The sequence below is a fragment of the Musa acuminata genome, chromosome BXJ3-6 (genome assembly GCF_036884655.1).
Source record: "Musa acuminata AAA Group cultivar baxijiao chromosome BXJ3-6, Cavendish_Baxijiao_AAA, whole genome shotgun sequence".
Lineage (NCBI taxonomy): Eukaryota > Viridiplantae > Streptophyta > Magnoliopsida > Zingiberales > Musaceae > Musa > Musa acuminata.
The window spans coordinates 7,365,217-7,392,394 of NC_088354.1; the positions used below are offsets into that span (position 1 = coordinate 7,365,217).

Genomic DNA, 27,178 nt, shown 5'->3' on the forward strand with positions numbered 1-27,178 from the left:
GCATGGATACGCAGCTAAGATCCATAATGAATCTACAAAGACAGCAACCACAAAGCCAAGGCTGATATCAAACGTATGCCCACTTCCAGGATTTGATGAACGTCAATGGGGAAAAACAAACACCCCGATTGTTAGTGAATGTTATCAAGCCAAAGAGGCCAGAAATACAACCATAGGTAGCATCTCCTCGAGAATACGCATCATAAATTTTCTTGATCATTCAGCTAAGCAGACATCGAAAGTTGAAGATGTTTTGCAGGGCTATGCCCATGCAAGGAAACATGATAAAGAGTGCTTTTCTCTAAGTAGACCTTACTTGAAACAACAAACATACAGGAGAAGTGAAGCAATGAATGTTTGTTGCACTTTGGCGCCATTAGAGCTTGTCAAAATTGATCGGTGGCCTTTAAGAAATTTTCCATTTTCTTGGCCCTCGTCTTTGTTGACACGACATAAACCTTCTTCTCAAATTCAACGACCAATCCTCCAAGGATGCTGGGATCAATCTGTAAAAGCAAAAGGCATAAAATTGGCAAGTCACCACATCCCCCAAAAAGCAGAATTGACAACCATCAAATAAAAACTGATTAAAAAAAAAATACAGAGTACTGGTTTTTGAAAGCTGAAACCAAGATCACCCGTCGTTCTGGAGTATAAGACACATTTACTAAAGTATCTAAAACGCAGGGTCCAAAACTTTGTTCTATCAGTAACTTCAAAGTTGCCACAGTCCACGGTGTGTGTGAATCATAGTTTTGCAACAATTCCCACTAAAAGCAGACGTAGCCGAAGTACTGGAACATGTGTTTCTGTATGAGAAACTTGGCAATCATTTATCTGAAAATTGAAAAAAAAAAATGCAATTTTTGTAAACTTCTACATTAGCTATGAACAATATCATACCAGCTTGCTGCAGTAAATAGATTCTATACTTCTCTAAAGAGATTCTATTGTCTCAACCAACAGATGTTACATGCAATTTCAACAAGTATGAATGTGTTTTGATTCATTTATAGCTCTCTTTACAATAACAAGGACAAAGTCGTGAATCCCAACTATTTCGGGTTGACTACATGAATCTTTTATCACTACTGAGATATGTAAAAAGTCATATGTTTAGTTAGACTCAAAAAAATTCAATATTTATTTATAGTTTCTTTTAAAATCTTTTTAGGTCTTCCCTCTACCCTCTTCATACCATTAATATTAATCATCTCACCTTTTCTAGCTACCGCATCCGGAGATTTCCCAAGCATATGTCTATACAATCTTAAATGATTTTCTCTCTTCTATACAATCTTTCCTAGTAACTCCAGACATCAATCTCAACATTCTCATCTTAATAACATAAACTTTTGTACATGTTGTCTCATCTTAATAACATAAACTTTTTGTACATATTGTTTCTTAACTGCCTAATATTCAGATCCATAAAGTATTGTTGGTCTCACAACAGTCTTATAAAATTTTTCCTTTAATCTCAATAGTATTCGACGATCACACAAGACTCCTAAAGCCCCTCATCATTTTAACCATCCTATTTTTACTATATGAATAATATCTTTATCGATCTCTCCATCTTGTTGAATAATTGATCCAAGATATCTAAGACTTTTACCTAAATGAGCTTCTTATCCATCCAACTTAACTATATTCTCTTGTCTATTTCTAAAATTATTAAAATTACATTTAATATATTCAGTTTTAGTTCTACTTAATCTAAAACCTTTAGGTTCCAATGATTGCCTCTGTAGCTCAAGTTTATAATTGATTTCACTTAGACTCTCATCAACTAAGATAATATCATTAACAAATAACATATACCAAGGAGGTCTATCATGTAAGTAACTAGTAAATTCATCCATTATCAATGTGGAAAGGTAGAGACATAATGCGAATCCTCGACGTAATCGTATGCATGCCAATAGTAAACTCACTAGACACACTCTCTATAGTTCTAACACTAGAAGCTATATTATCATACATATCTTTAATAACATTAATAAAATTTATGGATATACCTTTCTTTTCTAAAACTCATCATAATAAATCTCTAAGAACCTTATCGTAGGTTTTCTCTAAGTCAATAAAAACCATATACGGATCCTTCTTTTTCTCCCTAAAAGGAAAAATGTGTAAAGTTAACAAGTAAAAGACAAAATTACGTCAAATTATGCAAGCATTTACCATGATTCTCCATGGGAAATATATTCAAACAAAGAACAAAACAACATGATGTTTCAGCATATGACATTATATCATCATTATTGGGGTGTTATTTATTGACCCGAAGAGGGGATCCCATCCTCCTTTCTCATTTTCCCTTTTCATGAAAGTAATATTATAGCATCAACATTTAAACATGGTAACTCAAGAAAGAACCTTCTGTTCAATCCTGGCAGTTTTCCCTCGTCCAAAAATATCTTGTAAAGTCTGCTCAAGTTCCTCCTCTTAAGCAAGAAGTGGCTGGGGACAATATGCAACAAATAAATAGCTAGATAATAAATTGAGAATCAATAAAATGATAAAACTGAGCAACTGTAACAAAAAATAGTTTAGAAATATGGTCTATAGTCAATAAAAATTCCATCACAAAAGCTACATATAATGCAACAAAATTTACCAATGACTCAAACAATGCATATATTTGAGTCATAAAACTTAATTTATAACTGGCAGGTACTTTCTGAAATTATTTATATCCATGAATAGCATCCTCAAAAAAGAAAAAACAAGATTTGAACTTACTCATGGAAGATGTTTTCTGCCATGTCATTTTAGCCCTCAAAAATTAATTTTTCATTACAGGGAAATTTAAAGAAAGAAGCATATAAAACACATTCATTCCTTTGAGTGAATTCGGAATGAGAACAAGATAACAAGTAGATGTTGTCATAGAAAACATATAGGTGTGAAGGCTACACTTGAGGTAGCTGGTGAACAAACAAACACAGTGATAGAGAAAAGAAAAGAAAAAACTCAGAGTTCTAAATGATAATTTTTTATATCTTGCACATAAATGTCTAAAAATTAGTAAGCCATAAAATATGTTTGATTGTTCAGTACAATGATTTTTGCAATGCTATGTGATAGAGAGATGAAGATTGAGAAACACATCTACTTATTCGTTTACTTGATTTAGCTTAAAAGTAAAAAGGAACCTACAAAAATGTTTACATGCTTTGCCACAATGCAGTACAAAACTTATCTTAGTTGATAATAAGGTAGACTAAATAGTCCTAAAGAATGGGTAAAAGGTCCTCACCACATCTTCACATATCCTCACATCACCAGCTATTTTATGAACAATGGATTTCAAATTAGTTTATATGAAAGTAATTATTCAAATAGAAGAACTTACAATTACTGTTGCCACAATGACCTTCGCCTCTCCCTTGTGTGCCATAGTCAACTCAACGAATCCCTTAGCAATAGATTCTATATGTCTAAGCCTTCCATTATCAGCCAAAACAGCTTATACAGTTAAAAAAGAACAAAGAAAAATGGAGTGAGAGACTCATCACAAAGAGATGCAATCAACAAGCATCTCTTTTAACTATATAATGAGTTCCATGTAAAGGTTCATTTTAAAAGAACTTCATAACCACCTCCTTGGTTAAGTAGGTTTAATTTTCTACCACATATTTGACTTTCATTTGATTTACATCCCAAATGAGTCATTGATGTTCTTTTTCAGTTTAAAGAACTGATCGAATGACAGACTGCTCATCAGCAATCTCTTCCAAGACTTATTTAACATGATTTTTTGTGTCTGCATGATATGCATTCAATGAATCAAGTCATCCTCATAAAGATGTTTTCCCATATTTTCTGCATAGAGATCAATTTAATGTGCTACATGAGGATCCCATTTTTTTTTAAATGGAGAAAATGATACTTATATACGATTGTGTCCAAAAACCAATCCTAGACAAGCATAATGGTGTGTATATTATTGCTGTTACTTGATACCTACCATAACAATGTAAAACTCTAGTAAGCACTGGATATACTAACACAATACTAACAAGCAGATATGAAGCAAGAAATACACTGAAACATTCAACTGAAATTATACACCAGTATATACGATTCTATCTATACTCGTTATACAAGCAAATGATGATGATGCCAGAAAACTGAAAATGACATATGATAACAGATATAAGGATTACGAAAAATTAAATACACCCATCAAATCAAACCGGTGCTATGGAGATGGTTTTCACCAAGAACCAAAAAGCCAGTACTACAACAATATCTCAAAAGTGCTTACCTTGACATTGGCTTCAACTGATTTCGCCTGGCTTGCAAATGTCCTCAGACCCTGCAAGAAAGGTAAAACAATCCACGCATTATCTTACAAACCTAGAACACGCATCTTACACGTCTACGACAACGACATCAAGAAATATACGATGAAATATATCTCATATCCAAACAAATAATCGTCTACTAACATTACACCAATCCAAAGTGATTTCTCCCAAATAAATAAATAAAAAAAAGAATCGCAACTTCACGCCCTATTCAAGAACAATAGAGTAAACCAACACTGTTCTCCACCTTTGCAAACCAAAACCAGATGTGACAATCACGTAATCGAAATCGCAAAATGGAAATCACAAGATAAAAGAAAGAAAAAGTAGGAACGATAAAAATGGCATTAAAAGAGATCGAGATTAGAGTTCTACCGTGGTAGGGTTTCCAAATATTCGATCGGAGGCCGAACGAAAGCACAACGCCGGCCGGCGATTCGGCCGAGAGGATCCTGCCGAAGAGAGGGAGCGGGGATCTAATACGCCCCGAGAGAGCCATCGGAACGAACCCTGATGCTTTCGTCTGAGACCCGAACGAAGGCAACGGAGAGATGGGTGCGCGTGCCGACCCAACGAAACTGGCTGACTGCAGTCCTATATATATATATACGAGTAACAACGCGATGTCGTGGGATTTTCCCAATGGATTGTGTTCTGTGTTTCCTGTTCTGAGTGTTCATTGATTAATTTTCACTCACCCTTTGCCCAAAAAAAAAACTGAAATAATCTTTTTATTTTTTTAAAGAATTTTTTACTGTATCACAAAATATCTCTGTCATTTTAAGATACCAAAGGATAAGATTAAATAATTAAAACTAAGTAGAACATCATCGAATTTGTGATCGGAAAGATTTCACAATGAATTAAAGCTAATCAAGAAATAAGAATTCGTCATCATCGGATCATAAGAGACAGAAGCCATCATTTATCACCCTCATGATTAAAATACAGACCAAATCAATAGAAATATCACATGAGTGTGGGCTGATTATAGATTAATTTTTATAATTAATTATCTTTAGTATCCTGATTCTTATATTTTTAAAAATTATATTGAAATTTCCATACAAAGTGAAATATTTAAGTTTACTGTTTCAACAAAATCTCTTATTTTTAATCATATAAAATTATTTTCTAAATCTTATATAAGGATAACAATATTTTACTAAAGATAACTAATTACATAAGATAAGCTAATATGTAATTAGTCCTACAAGTGTCCTCAATAAGTTGATGAGATATAGGTATTGATAAAATAATGAGTTGAATGACTATTTATTTTAAAAATTTAGGTCAACATAAGAAAATTGATGAGGAGAGCTCGATACCAAAAAGAATATTTTCGAAATTAATAATAAATATAAATACAACGTATGTAAAATTTATGTTATTCAACATTTGTATTTAAAAAATAAATAAATTGTTCACTGCACTATCAATCTAGTTGAGCTAATCTCAAGTCGATCATAAATATATTCCTACACTAGAAATTTTTATTTTACTTAATGCACTTGTATTTAAAGAACGATAAATCCTCTCGAGTTTTCTCCCATACTCTTTCCCAGAATGATCGATATTAATTTTTAGGATTTTTTTCCTTCATATTATTTATTTTTTTTGCTTTAGATTTCTGGTCTTACAACTAAAATGGTTCTAGAAATCCAAATAGACGACAGGGCCATTTGCTTAGATGATTAAGAAGTTTTATTTCTGAGTTGTGCTCCTCCTTGCTTTAAGCAATCTCATTCAAGAAAGGAGATGGATAAAGGAAGAGTTCAATTTCAGTTTTGGGTAATCAAACTCTCTCTCTCTCTCTCTCTCTCTCTCACACACACACACACAAATGATCTTGTAAATGTTTTTTTTTCTTTGTTGCTATTTTGCATGAAAACACATAAACTCACTCCATGTAGTCATCACAAGGTGGAATGTACATATGGCAAAAGTGCTTTCTGCCAGAACTGAAAACTGAGTCATGCTTCAATCACCTTTCCGTAGGAGGTCAGAAATGAGTCCGAGTTAAATCCAAATTTTATTTAACCAATGAACACTTGCTACAAAGTCTTAAGAATCTTTTTCTTTATACAAAAAAAAAAGTCAAACCAAAACAGCAAAGAATCAAAATAAGAGATGCAATGACATCAAAATTAGGAAATAATCATACAACACAACTACCCGACATTGGGATATATACCCTCTAAGCAACATCATCCATCCGCAAGGCAGCTCTCACTTGAGCTCACGCATTCTCAAGGAAATGTTATGGTCCAGTTTGAGAAGCAGCTGGTTGAGAGCATAACTGTACAATGGGGAACCAACTCAGATGAGAGAGGTTATGGTGACAAGTGAACCACATCATGGACTTTCCTTGCTAACTGACTAACCGTTGCATCAACCCGAGCAGACACCCCGACTGTGGTGGGTCTTACGGACCTCTGGCGCACCACTTGGCAGTACTCGGGATCGTCTGCATGACCATCAAACCTCATCCATTGAATCATGTTGTGGTGCATTGGGAAGAACCGCATCTGAATAGCCAAATAAATGAAGCAAGGGAGGAGGGTGGCGACGACAATAAAGAGTGTTATGATCCAATAAGCGGGAGCTGGAGCCAACCCCTCAACAAAGACCATGAAGGCAGAGGTTGACAAGGTGGGTGTGATGGCCCCGTAGGCCAGAAGGAAGAGATACCACAGAGCAATTCCACCCCAGATGAACATGTGCTGTATCAGAGTGAAGTAGCTGATGGAGAGTGCCATTTGACAATTCACAACCCATACAACACATGTGTACATTGTGGCACCAAGCACTTCCAGATCGACGACCTCACCACCCTTCTGGAAGGCCCGATGCTGCAGTGCAGTAGTGCAGAAGAAGAAGATCATGATACCATTGCAGACACCACTGAACATCCAACTTAGTATCTGAAGCCAGTTGAAAAGGAGATTCTGCACACCTTCTTGGTAGAGCATGGGGAACTGTTTCCAAACAGAGAGAGAGAGTTTCAGGATGTAGGAGTAATAACGGTGAACAAGCATTTGCTTGCTACAATGTAGTTCTCATTCATTCCTGTTAAATTATCTAATGTATGTTTGTCTTTTGTTTTAAAAAATTTCATGAAATATCAGAGACTAGAAGACAGAATATAAGGTCAAAGAACACTTGAAATTTTTCATCCATAGAAATGAAGAATACCTTTATAAATTGTTTGATCAAGGGCTAGAGGACACAATATGTTGGGTCTTATAAAAACATAAATAAAGCATATATTTATACCTTAAAAAGCATGAATTTACCCACTTTCTTGCTGAAGTTTCATAATATTATCTTTTGTCATTTCCTGTCTTTTAGCACATCACGTTTTGTTGCAAATATAAATTCAAAATTCAACCAAATGTTCATAAAGGTATGGAAAGGAGGACAACGATGAAAATGTCTCCCACATCAGAATCTGTATCTTGCCCAGTTACCATAATTAGTTATATTGCCGTGCCAATAGGTAGAGGTTTATTGAAGTAAAACTAAACTATTTATGATATTTATAAAGTTAACACATTTTTTTGCAAATATAAATTCAAAACTTTAAACAAAAGTTCATAAACGTATAGAAAGGAGGACAACGAGGAAAATATCTCGCACATTTGAATCTGTACCTTGCCCAATTACAATGTCTAGATAGATGGCTGTGCCAATATCCAGAGATGTAATGAAGTAAAACTTAACCATTTACGATATTTATAAATCTAATCCCACCATTAAAGTAACTCTTATCTATCTTCAAACTTTGCTTTAAATGGTTTTCGGGAAATTGTAGGCAATAACAAGCTCTAAATGTTTAACAATGAAAATAGGCAACCTGATTTAGCAAGATATATTAACCTTCAATACTAGGTTCTGATAATTTCCAAGAATTTGTCAGGCGACAAGAATATCTAAATGTTTAATAACAAAAACAGGCAACCGGTTTTAGCAGGAGACATTAATAGATTGTCACAGTGTGGATGGTATAGTTAAGTTCTTTTGACTACTGCTAGCTGAAAAACAATGCTATAAAACAAGAGATTGTAGGTAATTGAGATTAATTATCATAGAATATAATTTGGAACCATGATGACAACTATACCTTTAGACAAAATCGAGCAGAAACATCCTGATCAAAGACCCCCAAAGCAATCGCAGGAAGAGAAGTGAAGGCAACATTATACAATGACATATACCAATCATCATATGCAGGTTGACCAGAGAATGATGAATATGCCTCGTATAGGAAGAGGGTGAGTCCAAAGGTAAGATTCTTGTAAAAGAAGTAACATATCTGCAAAATGGGGTAAGGAACATGTCAAAAACTTGCCTGCAAAGGAGGTTGCAGCTCAAAAATGTGGGAGACAGCATACCATTAATGAAATCCTTCGGTAACACCAATGCCCATGCACAAGTAGCAAACGCTCCAAAAAGCGAAATTGAGATATTGCAATGTCACTTGCCATGACAGCCTAAAAATTTGTTGCAACCAAGAGTATGTTTTAGAGATGACTGAAGTACAGCTTTTAAGACACTTTAGGGTAGAGAGGCAGCAAAGTAGAAGCATTCATTCCAGCAACTAATTGCTGAATTTTTTCAGTGCTCTTCTGCTACCAAACATGTAGCTTTTGATCACTAACCTGCATTCCTTCAGCACCACTGATACCAACCCCTATATCCGCTTCTTGGAGCATGCCGACATCATTGGCCCCATCACCAATTGCTAGGGTCACCTTACCACTGCCAGCTTTAACAAGCCTTGTGACCTAGAATTTTTCAGAAATTCCTTCATTAGTTTCAATCCACATGTATTACCTGGCGTCAACCAGATTATTCTTTTTTACACGTAGAATGTCATCCATACTCACAAGGGCTTTTTGTTTGGGGGAGGAGCGGCAGCATATAACTGATGCACAACCAACAGCCAGTTGTAAGAATAAGTTCTTAGCATCATCTTCCAAAGCATATGCAAGTGATCTTCCATCAATAACCAAGGCAAATGATTCAGTATTTGATGAACTAAGTAGTTTCTTTCCTTCATTTATCTGATAGAGTACACTATCCCTTGACACCTGAAATATCATGCAAGTTTCTGTAGAAAAGGCAAAAATGAAAAACAAAAAGTTGATTTTTGGACATCACTGCAAGTCTAAATTTAAAGAATCCTCATACCCGGAGACCAAATGTAACATCTATAGAGAAGCACATAAACAAAATCTTCTGGATATTACTATGCTAGCTCAGAGTCATCAAAATAGTAAGATTTGAGGATGATTTGGTGGTACAGTTCCAACTGAGTTAAATTGAATGCAAGTTATGTGGGATTTTTTTGTTAAGAGAGGCAGGACAAATTGATGTTTGCAAGTACCACTAATTTAGGACATCATTATTTGCTTAGAAGTTTGAACTGCACTATCTTTCTTCAGATTCCTTAATAGTTTAGATATCTACTATGATACTTTATCATTTCTAGAATTGACAGAGATCAACTGTACAAATATTAAACCCACTTAATGCCAGCTCCATGCTAGAAGGCCTTTGACTATTTTTCTTGGTACATTCCTACTAAACTAATTACCTTAGCAATGGCTTCTTTGTTTCCATCCTTCTCCAAATGAATTATTTCTGGTCCATCCAAGGTAATTATTATTTGCTTCATCCCCTGCCTCAAAAGGCTGCATGCAAAGCTGCAAGATGTAAGAAGTTAAAACAGCATACAAGAAGAAAATCAGTGTTGTTCCTGTTAAGGATTCAAAGTACAGATCAAATAAGTGCACACCCTATATTGATGGCTGTCTCCATCTTGTCACCAGTCAGTACCCATATCTTAATCCCAGCTTGTGCAAGCTTGTCTATGCATTCAGGTACCTGTTCACCCATTACCCAGTGAATGATGAAATAAACCAATACGTACATGAAAATGGTCATAAGATATACATGAATGCAACAACAACACCAAAACCATAATGTCCCAACTATTTGGAGTTGGTTATGTGAATCTTCTACAACCACTGAAATATGTAAACCATACATAAAACATGCCAATAAAACTTACAACCCACCCCATTTTGCAGTTTGTCTTCAACAGCTGTGGCACCAAGAAGAATCAAATTCCTCTCTATTGAATCTGCAACTTCCTCAATTTTTTCATCTCTATCAGTAGTGACTGAATTCTTAGCAGCCATGAACCTTTTATTGAAGCTTTTGTATTCTTCTTCATCAAGCCGACGATATGCAAGTACCAAGGTTCTTAAACCAGCATCAGCATATTCATGCATGTGCTCCTTTGTTTTATTTTCAAATCCTCTTCCACCTTTCCCAAGCTTTTCAAACATTACACTGTATATAAATATATGAACAACAAATTCCATCAGAAATTCTAGGTGTTCCTAAGAAATAAAGGCCATAAGAAGTGGTAAATCTGTGTTTTATACCATTGTTATGTTTCTGATAGACAAGATAAATAGCTTACACACCTGTCAGCACCTTTGCTGAGCAGTAGCAACTTTCCTTCATCGTCTTGAACCACCACAGACATCCGCTTCCGGGAGCTATTAAACTCTAAAACATTTAATAACTTATATGACCTGAAAAAGAAATGCTTAGACTGAGTTGCCAAAAGATAGATAATATACAAGGTATCAAGAAATTCAAAAGTTACATCAGGTACATATGTGGTCGACATTATTTGCTTGAAACAAATTAGTGAATATTTCTCTCTTACTTCTCAACATGCTTGCATGACACTGGATCTAGTTCATGTATAGAAATTCTTGTCTGTGTCCTCTGGTAAAACTCGAAGCCAAGTTCCCTTGCAGCAATGACAAAAGCTGCCTCATCAGGTGATTCAGCTTCATATGATATTTTCCCTGTTTCCTCATCTACTTCAGGTATGGCAGTGTGGCAGATGGCCAGCAGCCGAAAGAACATCCGAATTATATCAGAATGAGGCTCATAAACCCAGTTTCCATTTACGATGCGTGCATCATCAAAATTATACCCTTTAATTGCTGGTTTTGCTTGCTCATGATTTTCTTTAGATTGTTCGTTTTCTATCGACAGGGACCCTTTCCTCCTAGCTATTGCTCTCTCAACCTCCGTAAACCCATGGCCATAAGCAATTCCTGCAATTGAGCATTTAATGAACTCCATAGAGTTGCAGGTCAGAGTTCCAGTCTTGTCTGAGAGGATTGTGGCAACTTGACCGAGCTCTTCATTCAAGTTTGATGTTCGTGCACGAGCAGGCTTATTTGATTCCTCATGATACATTTGAATGTCTTGATTGATAAAAATACTCTGCAAAACCTTGACTATTTCTATGGAAACATATAAAGAAATCGGGATGAAATAGCTATACAACATGATGGCTGTCAAGAAATGCAAGATTGCTGCAACAGCTGCTCTCTTAGGATCATAATATATTGAAGAGTCATCAGGTCTAAAGTACCATCGTTTCACCTTTCCATCTTGCAGATCATCACTGCTTATTATACCAAAGACAACTGAACCAACAGATGAGACCACAACCAGAGAAAACAGGAGAAGATAAATCAATTTATCCATTTTCATCTCAATTTTGCTCCTCTTGGATGGTGGATTCATGGCATTCTGCATGACCTTTGTATCGTGACCTGTGAAAACAACTACTCCATATATGCAGTCAGTATTTCGCAATTTTGAGTCCCTAAGAAGAAGCTGTTGAGGTGACAGAGGGTACTCCTGGTCTTCATATTCCATAGTTCCAACAAAGGTATAGAGGCTTGCATTTGGATCTTCACATTTGATTATCATTTTGAAATTCTGGAAGCTAGAATCTGCTTGTAAACCTGAAGTTACCTCCAACGATTGTTTCAATTTCAAGTTTGTTTCTCCATCGAGGTTCATTGTCTCAACATAACATATCCCATCCTCATAACTCGAAGAAAGCATTACAAGGTCCGCAGGAAAAAAATTATCTTTCTCCACCTTCACAATATCACCAACCCTAAGATTCTTCCATTCTGTAAATCCAAATGTGCTACTCCTATGATATAGTTCGACTTTTCTATTGTTCACCTTGATATCCTGCATAATAAATGATTGACATAAAAAATTTAAGCATTCTTGATCTGGAATTAGGAGAATTTTTAATTGCACAGAACTTTCATAAAGCTACTAGAAACAACATAATTTAGGCAGTTCATGAACCCTCCTTATCAGTTAAAAACTACAAGAGGCAAACAGTTTTTTCTTTCTGTCAGGATGAGATAAATTAGATCTTTCAGGTTTGAATTTTTTTAACAGCACCAAATTCGGTTGCCTTTAGTAATGGTAACAGAACATATTCTTGAGGAAAAGAGGTTTTTTAGGTAATATTTTACAGCTAGACTACTAGGTACCATGTGATTGATAACTTCACCCAATGTGTGTGCAAGATGATATGCAAATAAAGGCTGGTTTCATTTTTTCTTTATGATTGAACTATATATAGATGAAATTTTAGAAACTTTTACATCAACGGTCCACAACTATCTTAACTAAGAACCTCTCTCTTCCAAATATTCACAAACCATATTACATTGTTCCCATTTCTGCATATATTCACAAACCAAGAATTATACATGATCGAGATTCAGTAAAAAAAGAGTTCTTTTGGTCAAAAATTCAAATTTACATTATTGAAAAAACTATTTCTGCTACATAACAAGAGAAAGATGGATCACATTATCACAGTGGTTTGAAAGGGAAGGATTGCAAGAATTCACCTGTCGGTATCGCCGCCAGTCTTCAATGGCCTCCTTCAGCATGGTGGCTCCAATCACCACGATTAGAGGGATAATTATGCTCACTGCAGAGTAAGGAGCCAAGGAAGTAAAAGAAAGGAATGCGGTAAATAGAAAGTATAAGTTTGCAACCCTCCTGAACTGCTCAAACAGTGACTTGGGGAAGAATGTAGCCAATGTGTACTTGGTGGTGGAAACGTAGTTGGATCCATAGTTTAGGTTGCCAGCCTCAGAGCAATCTGGCGCATTCGCATAGGCCACACGGGAAAAGCCCGGGCCTCCAATCTGAGAGTGGTCAACTTCAAACTTCGATCTACCACAAACAAAGCTGTATAATTTGCTGAAATGGAGTTTTCTTCTCGTCCCTCGCGCCATTCCTGTTATACCAAAAATTCACCAAACCAGAAAACCCAAAAGGAACACCACAGATCGCCGGACCATCAAGGAATATTAAAGATATAAAACATTTAAAGCCCCTGAACCTCCAAAATTCCTGTATTCAGCCCAAAGCTCTCGAAGATCTCACCTTTAAGCACTACCCATGACATTAACCCACGCCCAGCTGCACAAACAAGTAGATAAACGAACAGGATCCCACCTCTTCCGTACCCAAGGCTAACGAGCTACGCAATTACTGAGTCCAGAAAAGGGAAGAGAATCTCAATCTGATAATACACGAAAACCGAGAAAGATCACACCTTTGATGCACTTCCAAGGCTGAAATCCATTTAAGGGCCAGAAAAATCGGTCCTTTACCTCTGGTACCCTAGAATCCCGAAATCAACCAATATTGCCGGCAGCTATAAACGTCAATGAAGCGGCTGGTCCTAGGAAGCCATCTTCTCTGAAAGCTTCGGGATTGGGGAGCGGCAACATCGCGTCGAACCTTCAAAGTTCGGCTTTGACCTGAGCCCGACGTAGGGGAGAATCCGAACCAGAAAATCCCTCGAAAATCTCGAACACCACATGACCCTGGTGCAGAAATGGCGCACCAATCCCACGAAAAAAAATTCACCAAGCGACGAGGCTAATCTATGCGGTAAAGGACCAAGTACATTGTACCGACGGGAGACTGAGGCCTCCCCGCTTCTCGCCGCTCGCATTTGATCCAAAATCTAGCTTCTCTCGTCATCTTTTCCCTCCTGTCGTGCTCTCCCTCGGCCACGAAGCCCCCGTCAACGAACACGGAGAGAACCACCGCAATTAATTAGGCGCTTCATATGGTAATAATAAGAATTAGTTTTGACAGGTTGAAACAAAATTAAAGTTATATATATATATATATATATATAATTTTAATTATATATATATATAACTTATATATATATATATATATATATAACTTTAATTTTGTTTCAACCTGTCAAAACTAATTCTTATTATTACCATATGAAGCGCCTAATTAATTGCGGTGGTTCTCTCCGTGTTCGTTGATTAATTTTAATTAGTATATATATATATATATATATATATATATATATATATATATATATATATATATATATATATATATATATATATATATATATATATATATATATATATATATATATATATATATATATATATATATATACTTCTGCAGAAGACACACGAACCACAATTTATGTATGATTAATTTTAATTAGGAACGGCAGATATTGATATACTTCCAATCTTTTAGTACTGAAGGTTAGAATTGAGGAGTCAATTTAAATGACAGATATTTAAGTTTTTACAATAATGTTTTTTTTTACTTGAGAAAATTGATGTCTTCAGGAGGTCAATCTTTTGACGCAAATATATAGGTGAGCATTAATGCATATGGATGACACGATAATAATGTTGATTGGGCAGTAAATCATATTTAATATTATTAATTAAGCCCTTAACCTAATCAAGAATGCATTTTTGGAAAGAATTTAGGTTCTGGATATTTCGATATGATTGTGTGCTTTAGAGAGGGGGTATATACGCACGCAGATACATTAAACTCGTTGGGTAGAGAGATGCTTTTGAAGCGAGGATACAATTAGATATCTTTTTTTATTATCTTTAAATTATTATATTTGTAACTTTTATTAAAAATTCATTGATATTATTACGTCTGTGCTTTGTTAATATTTTTCCTGAATATTTAGAATAATTAGGATTTAACCCAATTTAGAATAAATTGGAATTCTCCGCCTTTTTCGTGCCATGTGATTGGAGGCTACGATGGGCCCACTTGCGGTTGGGACAGACGAGTGGGAAAGCTTTTGCTTGCTTTGCCCACAGAGTTGGCCTTAACGTGGTCCCGCCGGACCACCAGAAACGTCGTCTTCCCCTTTCGTTTCGCCTCGGCTCCACCTCTTTCTTCGCTCCCTGGAGATGACCGTGCCCCTTCGGTTACGGTGACCTTAACTCCGCCGCCCAAGCCGTCGGGTTCCCTCACGGTACGCCCCATCTTCTATCTGCCGCATCGGGCCGCCGCCCCCGTCCCCATGTACTGCGGCTACGCTGCCGCCACCCTCGCCCTGAGGGCAAAACCATCCCTTTCCCACTCCCATCGTCTCGCCCTCCTCGACGACGGGGGCGGCGACGAACTCTTCCTCCGTGGGATCTCCATAAACCCTAGGTTCCTGCTCTATGGCTACTACTTGAGGCAGTCCAGTTTGGTCTACTGGTCGCCTCTGAGAACCTTCCTTGCCGGCCATGGGGGGATCCACTGCTGCCGGGTGAGCCTCCGCGACGACGAGCCGTGCGCTCCCAGGATGTCAGCGAAGCGAGGAGGATGCACGAATTGTTGTTGCTGTCGGAGCTCCCAACGGAGGTTTCAAATGATCGTGGAGTGCTGCTGTAGAGAAAGCTTCGGCAGCAGGATGAGGGAAAATGACGCGGATCACGATGAATTTGACCATCCGAGGAGGTATGCGAAGAGGGAGTTTGAAATTAGGTCGAACGCTGACGAAACGGTGCGATCGTTGAGAGCGAGGAGAGATGGATCGAGCTCAGTTTGCCCCTCGTGTGGGCATGAGAATGGGGCGAGCTGGGGGAGAAAGGTTGGTCGTGTATCATCACGGAGTTCTACTGACAAGAAGGGTTATGTTGGCAAGAAAGCCAATGCTGGGGTGAGCAAGGTTCGAGAAGTGTGGAACGTTGACTATGTTTCAAGTGAAGAATCAGATTATACGGAGAGGGATTATAATTTGAGGGCCTCAACCTCGGGGAAGGTCTCTAGTAGGAAAACCGAGGGTAGAGAGTCCAAATTAATTGCTTCATCTCATCGAGAAAAAGAGTATCACCATTTGGAAGACGAAGACGAGGTCAAGAATAGAGGGTCATGGGAAGGATCTCAAAAGTTTACAAGAATTTCTGAGATAGACAACAATGTGGATGTGGCTTCCGGTTCAAAGAACATGTCTGATCTAAAGGTGGACATGGACAAGCGTTGCACTTCATCAGTGAAGCAGCAAGGTGAAGTAGACCAGCGAGTGGTTAAGCGAGATAAACAGGAACTCAACAAAAGAATCCAAAGAGGTGCTTCATGGAGTGTTTCAGCTCACGGTAGGAGTGGTGAAGATTACCATCAAAGGCAAAACATTGTGGGGTTGCAGTCCGGGGACGGATCACAGACATTTGTTACAGTATCTGATGTACATGGGGATGATACACTGATGGCATCCAGATCTAAGAACTTTGATGACAAAAGCAAGGTTGGTATGGTGGAAAGTTCATCATCTACACTGAAGCAGCAGGGCCAAGTAGACAAAAGAGTGGTTAGACAAGCTGAATTGAGAGCTGATGTCAGTGACGGATATGTTCATAATGAGGATCAGGTTGCTATGCAAAGGGAATCTAGGGAAGGATCCCAAAAAATTGTTAGGATATCTGAGGTACATGAGGACAATGCTGAGATGATCTCCAGTGTGGAGAATGTTCATGACACTGGGAGGATGGACAAGAAACACTCTTCTACGTCAACCCTGAAGCAGCATGCTGCAGTAGATCAGCTAGCATTTCAAAGCCATGGATCGAGAGAACATTTACAAAATCTTAGACAGATGAAAGAGCTTCATAGTAGCAACTTCCAGTTGGGCTCAAACATAGAAAGGCGACATGAGGAAGTGCTGGTGAAAAACAGAGATGATAAATTAGTTTCAGTTCACATGGCGAGAGATAAGAAAGGCCAAGTTGACCAAAAGATTATCGACAAAAAGGCACACGGTGAGCAGTTTGAAAATTTTCTTGATGTTTCTAGACTTCAACAATGTGGGACCGACAATGCTAGCAGCTCTCATGGCCTTCTGCAATCGGGAGTGGATGATGAAAATTGTTCTACGTCAACTGTGAGTTTGGTCCATCAAGTGGGGAAGCACCAAAAGCAATCAGAAAACCAATATACTCATCAATCCAGTCTAAGAAGAGAATCTGGAAAGAACACGTATGCTTCCGAGTTGTCAAAAAAAGATAGTGGAAGGATGTCCACTGCCCAAGTCATATACAGAACACACATGCAAAATGAGCTTGATGATCGTCGATATAGTTCAAAAAGAGAGTCAAAACAGGATTTTGGAATATCTGAGTACTCAGTGACTGACATCCAAAGGGATTCTGATTCACAGGAGACATCTAATATGGGAGCAAGAAACCAACTTGAGAGTTCTTCGTTGTTGTTGGTGCAGGATGAGCAGAAGAGACATTCACAACAAACGAATCAAGAAATCACTTCCGCTAGAGATCTGGACAGTGGTTCCAGCTCTCTCTATACACACATACAGCAGCCAAATGACCATACTAGTCAAGATGAGATGTATTTAGTCAAAAGTGATGCACTGGATTCTGCTGGTAGATTAGAGAGCTCTTCTGCTGTGTTTGTTGATGAGTTTGTAGACAAGCTAAGGCAGGAGACATCAAGCTATAAGATGTCTTCTGGAACTCAGACAGAAGGAACACGAAGTAAAGACAGTCAAGCAACTACGTCCATTCAGTCATGTAGGCTTGATGCTATAACAAAAGACGAGGAAGATAAATATAAACAAGAAGGTTCAAGGAGATCTTCATCTAGATATGGAACAGGAGGGCCATCTGATGAGATGTGGAATGTTAGAAGTCCAACTTCTCAGGAATATAATAGGACAGAAGAACCTGGAGTAGATGCTTTATCTGCCAGAGTTGCAGATTCTACAAACACTGCCCCAACTCTAGAAAGTACTGTTGCTCGAAGATCCTCCAAGTCCTTGTGGGCTCACATAGCAGACATAATACGAATGGGTTGGGCTAATCGTGCTGAATCTCATACTTCAATGCAAAAATCAGGCAAGAGAAGCTCCTCTGAAGGCAGCGAGGCTTGGTTTTCTGGTCAAGATGCCAGTGATGATGAGAACAATGTGAATGGAAGAAGCAGTGCTTTAAAACAGTTATTGCCAGTTGGAGACCCTACTGATCAAGTCCATGAGACACATTCTAGTATTTCTCAAGGAAGTTTAAAAGCGCCGGATGTTATAGCCATGCAGTTGGGAAGCAGTGCATCTTCCTCATTGGGAATCAAAGGAGATTATACATCCACCAGTGCTTCCACTGATTTGAGACCAGAAGAGGTAACATTGATTGAGAATGAAAAGGGAACAGAAGGTCTACCTTCTAGTGCAATAGCAGTTGACCAATCACTGACTGGTGTTGCACCTTCAGTTACCATCGATGAAGGTATAGCTTACACAGGAAATCTTGCAATACCTGTATCTGGCTACATGAAATTGGAGGAAGATACCATAAGAAAGGAGCCAACTGAAGCTGACAAGACTGCAGGGATGGATGGGGAATTGAAAAATAGGAAACTTCAAAGGAATAAACAAGTATTAAGAGAAACATTTGAAGAGTGGGAAGAAGCATATAGGCTTGAAAGTGAACAGAGAAAAACAGATGAGTTTTTTATGAGGGAAGCTCTGGTGGAAGCTCAGAAAGCTGCAGACATCTGGGAGGTACCAGTTGGGGCTGTATTAGTACAGAATGGAAAGATAATTGCTCGTGGCTACAATCTGTAAGTGCAACTTCCCCCATAATATCTTAGTTTTTACTCAGTCCCGCAAGACAAGAATCAATACTTATGTAGAATCAATAACAATTCACAGAGTAGAAGAAAGAAGAGATGCAACTGCACATGCTGAAATGATTTGTATACGTGAAGCATCTAATCTTCTTCGGACCTGGTGCCTTGCAGTAATATTTTGTGCCTTCCAGAATTGTGGTGTTACTTTTGACTGTTAATGTAGTTTTTCCATTAAAACCAAAGATACAGTGAGAACTACACCAATTTAATGAAGAAACTAAAGCTTTAGGTAGCATGAGAAATCAGGACATTATGGATGAATCTCTTACGGATCGTAATTATTAACATTTACAATATTTTATTCCTTCTCTCCTCTGTAGGCCATTATGATACAGTAAAATTTCTCAACTTATGCATATTTCTTTATTGTCTTGAAAGTATTTTGTGAATGGACTTGGTATAGGTCTGTTGTGCATAAAGATCTGTTCGTTTCAATTTGACCATGAATCATCTGTATTTGAAACATGCTCTTAGGATTTTAGCTGCAGGGGAAGCCTGCTAGTAGATGTTTGGGATATATTGGTAAGGAGTCAAAGTGCAGACTCTCCCATTTGAGGCACCATCAGGGAGAATAAATCAAAAGTGTCGATAAAATTATGGAGTGCAGGTCTCTGGGAGAAAGCTCAGATACTCAAATCTTCATAACAATGTTTACCAAAATATACAAATGCCATCAACTTAATGTAAAAGACATGGGAGTCGCAAAAGGCACCACAACTAAATCAGCAAGGACAAGTGACATCCAAATAACCAATCACAATGATTACTTGGTGATCAAATTGTTGATTCTTAAAATAGGCTCTAATTTAAGACACAATGATCCAATAACTCATTTCCTCTCCATCTTACTAAAGATTCGCCATGATCTCAACACAAATGTATGGTGCAGTGTAGACTTCTTGCTTTATATGTTTTATGAGGTTTTCTACTATATAAATAATCTCATCATCCGGTTAAGTATTCCAAGTTGTGCACCTGAAGTTATTTAGGGAATGCTTGTTCCTCACTGGGAACTTAAAAGCTGAACAAGAAAATTAGATAAATTTAAGTTAGGTAGAAAATGGATCTGCACAAGTTAATTTGAATTACTAAAAGAAGGCAACATATTCATGTTAAGCACAAAAGTTGGACATCTTGGTATTCCACGTTCATGGCATGCTTGGTGCATCTCAGCAATATTTCTCCACCGTATGCCTAGTCTAATTAGCATTTGGTGAAGGTACTTGGAGATGGAAATATTTGAAGTACTTGATATATCTTTATCAAATGAAGCGATTTCACATTTTCTTTTAATGTTTTTTACTCATTAGTGAGAATAAGTATCCTGTTCACTACTTATGGTGCCAATTGGGTGATGGTAGCAGGAGTTATGCACTATGAAGAACCCAACAACAAGGCTAATGCACACTTGTCCTGCTGTCTGTAATTCAGAAAGAATCTTAGAAAATTGATGCATACCTTACTAATAGACAATCCTTTCTAATCGCCATCCTGAGGTGATAAGCAAGTGAGGCAGGAGATTATTTTGTTTGCTAACCCACAAGATAGTTGGATGTCATTTTCAATCTATGAACATGCCTTACTGTTCGTTTAATAGGAAGACTGACAGTGTTAATATTTTAGTTAATGAGCTTTTTGCAAATGCTCTGCAGGAAACAACGCTTTATGTGACGCTTGAACCTTGTCCCATGTGTGCTGGAGCAATCCTCCAGGCTAGAATTGATACTGTAGTATGGGGAGCTCCCAACAAGCTACTAGGAGCTGATGGCAGCTGGGTGAGGTACTTGTCGGAATAATTACCCAATAGTTCTCTATATAACATTGTGAAAGCTTCTCATCTATATGCTTGAAATCTAGTTGAACCTACACTCTCCTATTACATCTATATGCTTGAACATCGTGCTTTACTTTCTCATTGAATGTCACAAACAGTGTGTGAATCGCTGATTCTGCTCCACGTACAACCTAAGATTCAATCACGATATTGGTTTTTTACTTCTATCGGCACCAAGATAAGTTGGTTTGACTAGTTATTCCTTTGGCATTAGTAACCTGTTCAATTCAATGTTTGTCTTGCTATAATAAAGAGACTTTTGCCAGTATACCCTTCTAAACTTTTAGGTTTTACCAGATACCTTGTAAAACTGTGGATTGTCTGTATGCACCTGTAAACACTAAAAACACTTCAAGCTGCTGCTCATTGTCATCTTCCATCTCCTGGTTGGAAGGGTAAAAAACAAAATATCCCTAATAAATTCTATTTTTAGGTGGAAAACTACTTTTTTACATTGGTCTCTGAGTCCCACCGAGTCCAAGTGAGATGGAGCAGAGCAAGAAATGGGTGAATTCCACCCATTAACAGAATCGAGGGAGGTGGCGTAAGTCTCTTTGCCTTCCAGAAGTGACTGTCGTAATGGCTATTTGATGGAGGCTGACATGGACAGACAACTTTTTGGGGTTTTGAATGTTTACAGGAGTATATGGGCATGTCAAGATTTTGAACTGGGTATTGGGACAGATGTGGAAATATAGAAGGGTACACCAGCAAAAATCCCATAATAAAATAGTGGAACCCACAGGTACATGTTGTGTGTGTATTCTGCTTCATGTTCTTAAAAGGTTGTCATGGCCCGATTTTGGTTTCTGCATGGTCTGATGCAGATGAAAAATCCAACATGGAACCAAGCACTGTACTAAGGAACCAAGGTTCCAGTCACAGATAATATACTGATAAGAAGTCAGGTTTTTTAGGCTTTTGAATTAGATATGAAAAGAAAGTCTTGTCATTCTGAGGCTGAATACTTTGGACTGAGGACCTAAGCAGCATACATCCAGTTGAAATCCAGACCCAGAAATGATTGAAAGTGTAGCTTGATATGTAGGATATACAGACGGAAGAGGTCCAGAGCTCAGTTGTGGGTTCATGCTTAGAGTTCTGTTTACAGACCACACAAATGATTTTACCTGTATTTTATTGCATCTAAATCTAACTATGCAATCGATTGATTCCACTTCATCAGATTATTCATGCTTTTCTTACCATATCCACTGTTTGTGAATTGGGCCCCTGCATACTTGGTTTTCCTGATGAGTAGGTGTTCCATGCATCGCAAGTAAGATTGGTAGTTGCTTGGTCTCGTTATGTCGAAATCATATAAGCTGTTGTTTGCAATGTTTCCATGCGGTTATCTCTAGTAATTGAGTTGTGTGGAATTCATGAAGAGAATTTACAAGCACAACATATGAAGATTCACGGTTGTCCTTGTTGTCTTTGGCTTGTTTTAGCTTGGGCATGTATAAATTTTCTCATAATGATCAGGGTTTGCTATATATTTCTTGTGCAGGCTATTTCCTGGTGATAACAGAGGAAGCAATAGCTCTGATCCATCAAACCAAAAGGCAGGTCCTGTTCACCCCTTCCACCCAGATATAAGAATAAGGCGTGGGGTCCTAATGACCGAGTGCTCAGAAGTCCTGCAACAGTTCTTCCAACTCAGAAGGAAGAAGAAGAAGAAGCAAGACTCACCTCCACAATCATGTCTGCCGGTACCAAACCGCCCAATGAAGTTGTTTGCCAAGATGCATAACATCTTCTCCATAATGTTTCGCTTGTAGCATATTTCTTATCGACAAGTCTCTTGTGTTTGTACAATATACTCCTGCAGAAGAGAGCTTCGATGCATATGAAATGGTTTTTCTCGTCGGTTGGGTTTGTACAATATACACCTGCAGAAAGAGAGCCTTGTTTCGATGCTCTCCTCGGGTTATCACAGCTTGGTGACCGAAAACTTGTATCTCATGCATGCATTTGTAAAAATGTAATCTGTACTCCTCTTGTTTAGTAATACAACACTGGTGAAAACTATGTCATACAGTAATCAGATCTTTCGGAGTCACTTTTACAAACAAAAGCTATATATAATCATAAAATACACAATCACTTGGAATTTCCTCATCTCTCCGAAAGAAAACCAATGGTCCGAAAAAAAAAGAGCTCCCTTCTCTGTTTTCACATAGACAGCCTGCGGCCAACCAGCCTTAGCATACGGGGCTCTCAAATATCGCGAGATATTTGACATTTTAGTCATTAAGTTAATGAAGACATAAAACTTCTAACGGAAGATAGGAGCAAAGTCATATACATATATTTTTAATGTAGATTTATGAACACAAAATTCAAATAAATGAAGTGAAGCAAATGGGCATTCATTTACTTTTGAGTACGTCCCTTTTGAGTACTCAAACACATTATGTATAATACAATAACGTTACCTTCACTTTTCAGTACGTCTCTCTCCTTTATTGATCCTCCATCCGTTGATCTTTATCTTGATTGCCACATACGCTTTGTCATATAATCGATCAATCATTCGAAAATAAAACATCCTCCAATCTTTCTTAAATAGCATGATCATAAACACGCACCACTGTCCAACCAAATAACCGAGTGTGACGCCAAAGTAAAATGAAAACGCATGAAATCCTTCTTCCTCCTCCTCGTATGTCGCATTGATATTTGTCTTCTCGAGGCAACTCTTGCTAACCGGAGGGCCACAAAGATACGCATTACCGATGTAACTGGATGCTGGAAGTGTTTGAAGTTGATAACCCGATGGAATGGCTCCTGATAGATTGTTATAAGACAGATTCAAGTCACTCAGATAATTCAGGCCTGAAAAGCTTTGAGGAATGGATCCCGACAAGTCATTGAATGATAAGTCAAGAGTTTCCAGTGATTTCATTCCGCCAATAGTACTCGGAATCATACCTCCAATGCTATTTCTTGATAGATTTAAAGTTTGAAGTGCGTAAAGGTACCCGATCTCTGTGGGGATTGCTCCGGTCAGAGAATTTTTTGAAAGATCAATGCTCTTCACGAGATGGAGAATAGACGAAAACTTTCGTTCGTGTCCCTTTATAATTAGAGCTATGCTTTCGCTGGCTACGAAAGAGGACAACTCGAAGTTTGGGTCGGTCGAAATCGAGGAAGACATCGACTTTGATATGGAAATTATGGCGCTGAAATTGCCGAAGGAGCGTGGAATGATCCCTGATAGCTTGTTATCGGCAAAGTCAATGATCTGAAGATTACTTAGTTGACCAAGCTGTGGTGGAATGTTGCCTGACAACATATTCGAGCGTAGCAGAAGTACCTCCAGATATCGAAAGCTTTGTCCGATCCATGCCGGTATGTTGCCCCAAAAATGGTTGCGACCGAGATCGATGACAGCTAACTGGCTACAGTTTTGCAACGATGGTGGAAGATATCCAAGGAGGCTGTTGTTGTTCAGGTGCAAGAACTCGAGATTGGTCAAGTTTCCGATGGAGTTAGGAATCTTTCCACCGAGCTTATTATTCGCCAGATTGATAAACAAAAGTTCATTTGTCTCTTGCCAACACCGAGGTATTTCTCCTGATATTCGATTGTTCGACAGATCGAGGGCAAAGAGCTGCTGCAAAGTGCAGACGTAGGATGGTATGCTCCCGTTAATATGGTTGTTTGAGAAGAACAAGTATTCCGACACCGGTGCAAAGGTCAATGGTAGCGGTCCTGAGAGAGCGTTGCTTGATAGATCCAGTGCTTGTAGGATTGGTGGCGAAACAGGGATGAGACCTTGGAACAGATTAGAGCTCAAATTTAGGAACATCAAGTTGGTTAGACTCTCCAAGGATGCCGGCAGAGTGCCGGAAATCTTGTTGTGGGACAGATTTATGACCATAATGGACGAGGAAGAAGAATTCCAGAACCAGTCAGGCAAAGTGTCCTCGATACTCGTGTTCGACAAATTCAAATCCACGATGGATCCCTGTGAGCGCAGCCATCCGGGAAACGAAGGGCCCAGCTTGCAAGAATCCAGACCGATTGTCTCGAGTTGAAAAGGTGGAATCCAGTCATGGCCTATTGCGATGTCCAAGGAGTTCCTGTACAAGTATAAGACATCTAGCTTGGCAAGGTTGGCGAAATGGAGTTCGGACATGGTACCTTTCAGGGAATTGAGGGAGAGATCAAGAGAGGTTAGGTTGGAAAGCTTGCCGATCTCAGGTGGTACGGATCCATAGAGAGAATTCTGACCCAAGTCGAGCGTTGTTAGAGCAGTCAAATTACCAATCTCGGCAGGTATGGGACCAGTGAGTCGATTGCCACTGAGGTGCAGCTCCTTGAGACGAGTCAAACTCCCAATCGCAGCAGGGATGCGGCCAGTGAGTGAGCAGTTGATCAGATATACGTGTGAGAGACTAGTCCGATTCCCTGCTTCCACTTGCACGGGACCTCTGAACGAATTAAAGCTGAGGTCGATGCTTGTTAGACTCCTCGAACTCCAAATCTCCGCGGGAAGAAGACCAGAGAGTGAATTAGTGCTGAGGTCAAGCTGGGTCAGACGAGTCAATCTCCCGATCCCAGCAGGTAGCTCGCCAAGCAACTTTGAATCGCTAAGAGCAAGATTGGACAGGCTGCGGAGTTGTAGAAGCCAGTTGGGGAAGGTGGAGTTGAAGAGGTTGCCACGGAGATCGATAATGGTCAACGTCGTAAGGTTGACATGGGAAAGAGAAGAGGGGAGTTCGGTGAGGCCACAGTACGGTAAATATAGCTCCTCCAGTGAGGACAACATGTTCATTGAGTGAAGCCAATCGTGGGAGGCCATGGAAAGGTTCACACCGCTCATGTCGAGGTATCTCAAGGAAGAGAGACGCGAGAGCCAGTGCAGGCGATCGCTCGATAAGCCATACGAATGGAGATCGAGCGAGCGGAGGCTGGACAGGTTGCCCAGCTGGGGCGGAATGGCTCCGCTGAAGTTGGACCAGGAGAGGTTGAGATACGTGAGCTTGGGGAAAGAGCCCAGGAAGGTGGGGATCGGTGACCCCCCGAAGTCGTTGTGATTGAGATCCAAGCGATCCAAATGCGTTAAAGAGAGCAAGGACGGACTGATCTCACCCCGCAGAGCCGCCCGATTCGACTCGGAAGACATGTCCTCCGAATTCTGGAGGTTGAGCTCCACGACGCGGCCTGTGGTGTCGTCGCACACCACGCCGTTCCATCTGCAGCAGTCTACTCGGCGACGCCACGAAGACAGGCGGTGGGACGGATCGACGATGCGGGCTCTGAAGGTGAGGAGGGCGTCCCTCTCCACCTCAGTGCACCCCTTGGCCGACGCCGTGGTTGTGAGCACGAAGAGCAGAATGCTGGTGAGCCAGAGGCGCGTGCTTCTCCTGGGATTGGCCATCTTTGATTGGTGAATGGCTACTTCTTTATGGAGAAATCGCAGACGATGGAGGGCATGTATATATATTCCACAGGAGGCGTCCGGTTGGGCAAATGTCACACCTTGCGTGCGAACAACCACTGGGTCTGCATCCTGCATCTCATCCGTCCATCAGAGTGTGAGATGACATGAAGGGAAAGGTGAGACGTAGGATTGCAATGACCCGTTCGGATTAGAGAGTCCCGTTGGGTGTGGAAGATGGCCGATGTCGATGAGTGAGCCATTCGCAATGTGGTGGTATCTTTCATGCTTACCTAATAAGTGACGCGAGATGATAAATAAAAAATGTAACATAAAAAATAAATAAATAACATAAATAAAAATGAAAATAAGAAGAACCAGCGATGTAATTTATGAGTTCTTCGTGCCCAACACAAATAATTCAACGAGGGTGGAAATAAATGTTACTTAATTACGTTTTATCGATAAGGACTTTTCAAAAACCTATGGGATGTATGTAAACGAAGGCAATTATATCTATTTGTGTTACATAAATAATTTTAGAAATCAACTTTCCTCTATGAGCTTCCAGATCATAAATTTATCAAAAAATAAAATTTAATTTTACTTATTTTCTAAATGAGAGATCCTCAAACTATAAATAGCCAATGGCATTATAGACTTTGAAATGTCCAAATAATTTTTTTGATTTTAATTTTTTTTGAAAAAACATTTGCTTTCGAATGGTCCCATCCTAAATATCTCTTTTGGTTGTTTTTTTTTTCTTTCAACAGTGATAGTCTTGTT

General features: G+C 38.9%; 3 protein-coding genes and 1 long non-coding RNA gene across 7 annotated transcripts; 1 reads left to right on the forward strand and 3 right to left on the reverse strand.

Annotated features, from left to right (window-relative positions):
• Positions 1–182: 182 nt before the first annotated feature.
• On the reverse strand, positions 183–4,882 carry LOC135640505 (uncharacterized). Of its 3 annotated transcripts, XR_010497353.1 has the most exons (5): positions 4,695–4,882; positions 4,277–4,327; positions 2,383–2,466; positions 603–809; positions 183–506 (listed from the first exon to the last, which is right to left on the reverse strand). It is a non-coding gene; the product is annotated as an uncharacterized LOC135640505 (long non-coding RNA). The 3 variants fall into 3 exon arrangements; XR_010497351.1 differs by having other exon boundaries at positions 183–809; XR_010497352.1 differs by having other exon boundaries at positions 183–837.
• Positions 4,883–6,328: 1,446 nt separating this feature from the next.
• LOC135640112 (putative phospholipid-transporting ATPase 9) lies at positions 6,329–14,291 on the reverse strand. Of its 2 annotated transcripts, none has more exons than XM_065154250.1 (13): positions 13,859–14,291; positions 13,629–13,736; positions 13,085–13,479; positions 11,065–12,404; positions 10,817–10,927; positions 10,403–10,679; positions 10,120–10,208; positions 9,919–10,027; positions 9,209–9,412; positions 8,981–9,106; positions 8,714–8,812; positions 8,443–8,634; positions 6,329–7,297 (listed from the first exon to the last, which is right to left on the reverse strand). In XM_065154250.1, the coding sequence occupies exons 2-13, from the start codon at positions 13,648–13,650 to the stop codon at positions 6,653–6,655; spliced, it is 3,609 nt and encodes a 1,202-aa protein (XP_065010322.1). In that variant the 5' UTR covers positions 13,651–13,736; positions 13,859–14,291; the 3' UTR covers positions 6,329–6,652. The 2 variants fall into 2 exon arrangements, with proteins under 2 accessions (XP_065010322.1, XP_065010321.1); XM_065154249.1 differs by having other exon boundaries at positions 13,629–13,767.
• Positions 14,292–15,384: 1,093 nt separating this feature from the next.
• Positions 15,385–23,050, forward strand: LOC135641578 (tRNA(adenine(34)) deaminase, chloroplastic-like). The gene is made up of 4 exons (XM_065157037.1): positions 15,385–19,100; positions 19,192–19,279; positions 20,822–20,949; positions 22,514–23,050. The coding sequence occupies exons 1-4, from the start codon at positions 15,565–15,567 to the stop codon at positions 22,782–22,784; spliced, it is 4,023 nt and encodes a 1,340-aa protein (XP_065013109.1). The 5' UTR covers positions 15,385–15,564; the 3' UTR covers positions 22,785–23,050.
• A 393-nt stretch (positions 23,051–23,443) lies between these two features.
• Positions 23,444–26,392, reverse strand: LOC135582638 (receptor-like protein EIX2). Its single transcript, XM_065155510.1, has one exon. It carries the CDS (start codon positions 26,390–26,392, stop codon positions 23,444–23,446), a length of 2,949 nt encoding a protein of 982 aa, XP_065011582.1.
• Between the last annotated feature and the right edge of the window lie 786 nt (positions 26,393–27,178).

Bases quoted from the DNA above. Each gene is read 5' to 3' on its own strand.
- LOC135582638 (XM_065155510.1), bottom strand. From the start codon at position 26,392: ATGGCCAATCCCAGGAGAAGCACGCGCCTCTGGCTCACCAGCATTCTG.
- LOC135641578 (XM_065157037.1), top strand. From the start codon at position 15,565: ATGTACTGCGGCTACGCTGCCGCCACCCTCGCCCTGAGGGCAAAACCA. The intron at 19,101-19,191 runs GTAAGTGCAACT...AACAATTCACAG, and splicing joins ATTGCTCGTGGCTACAATCT to AGTAGAAGAAAGAAGAGATG. The intron at 19,280-20,821 runs GTAATATTTTGT...AATGCTCTGCAG, and splicing joins TTCGGACCTGGTGCCTTGCA to GAAACAACGCTTTATGTGAC.
- LOC135640112 (XM_065154250.1), bottom strand. From the start codon at position 13,650: ATGTCATGGGTAGTGCTTAAAG. The intron at 10,680-10,816 runs GTGTGTAAGCTA...ATTTATATACAG, and splicing joins CTCAGCAAAGGTGCTGACAG to TGTAATGTTTGAAAAGCTTG. The intron at 7,298-8,442 runs GTATAGTTGTCA...GTTTGGAAACAG, and splicing joins CTGCTCGATTTTGTCTAAAG to TTCCCCATGCTCTACCAAGA.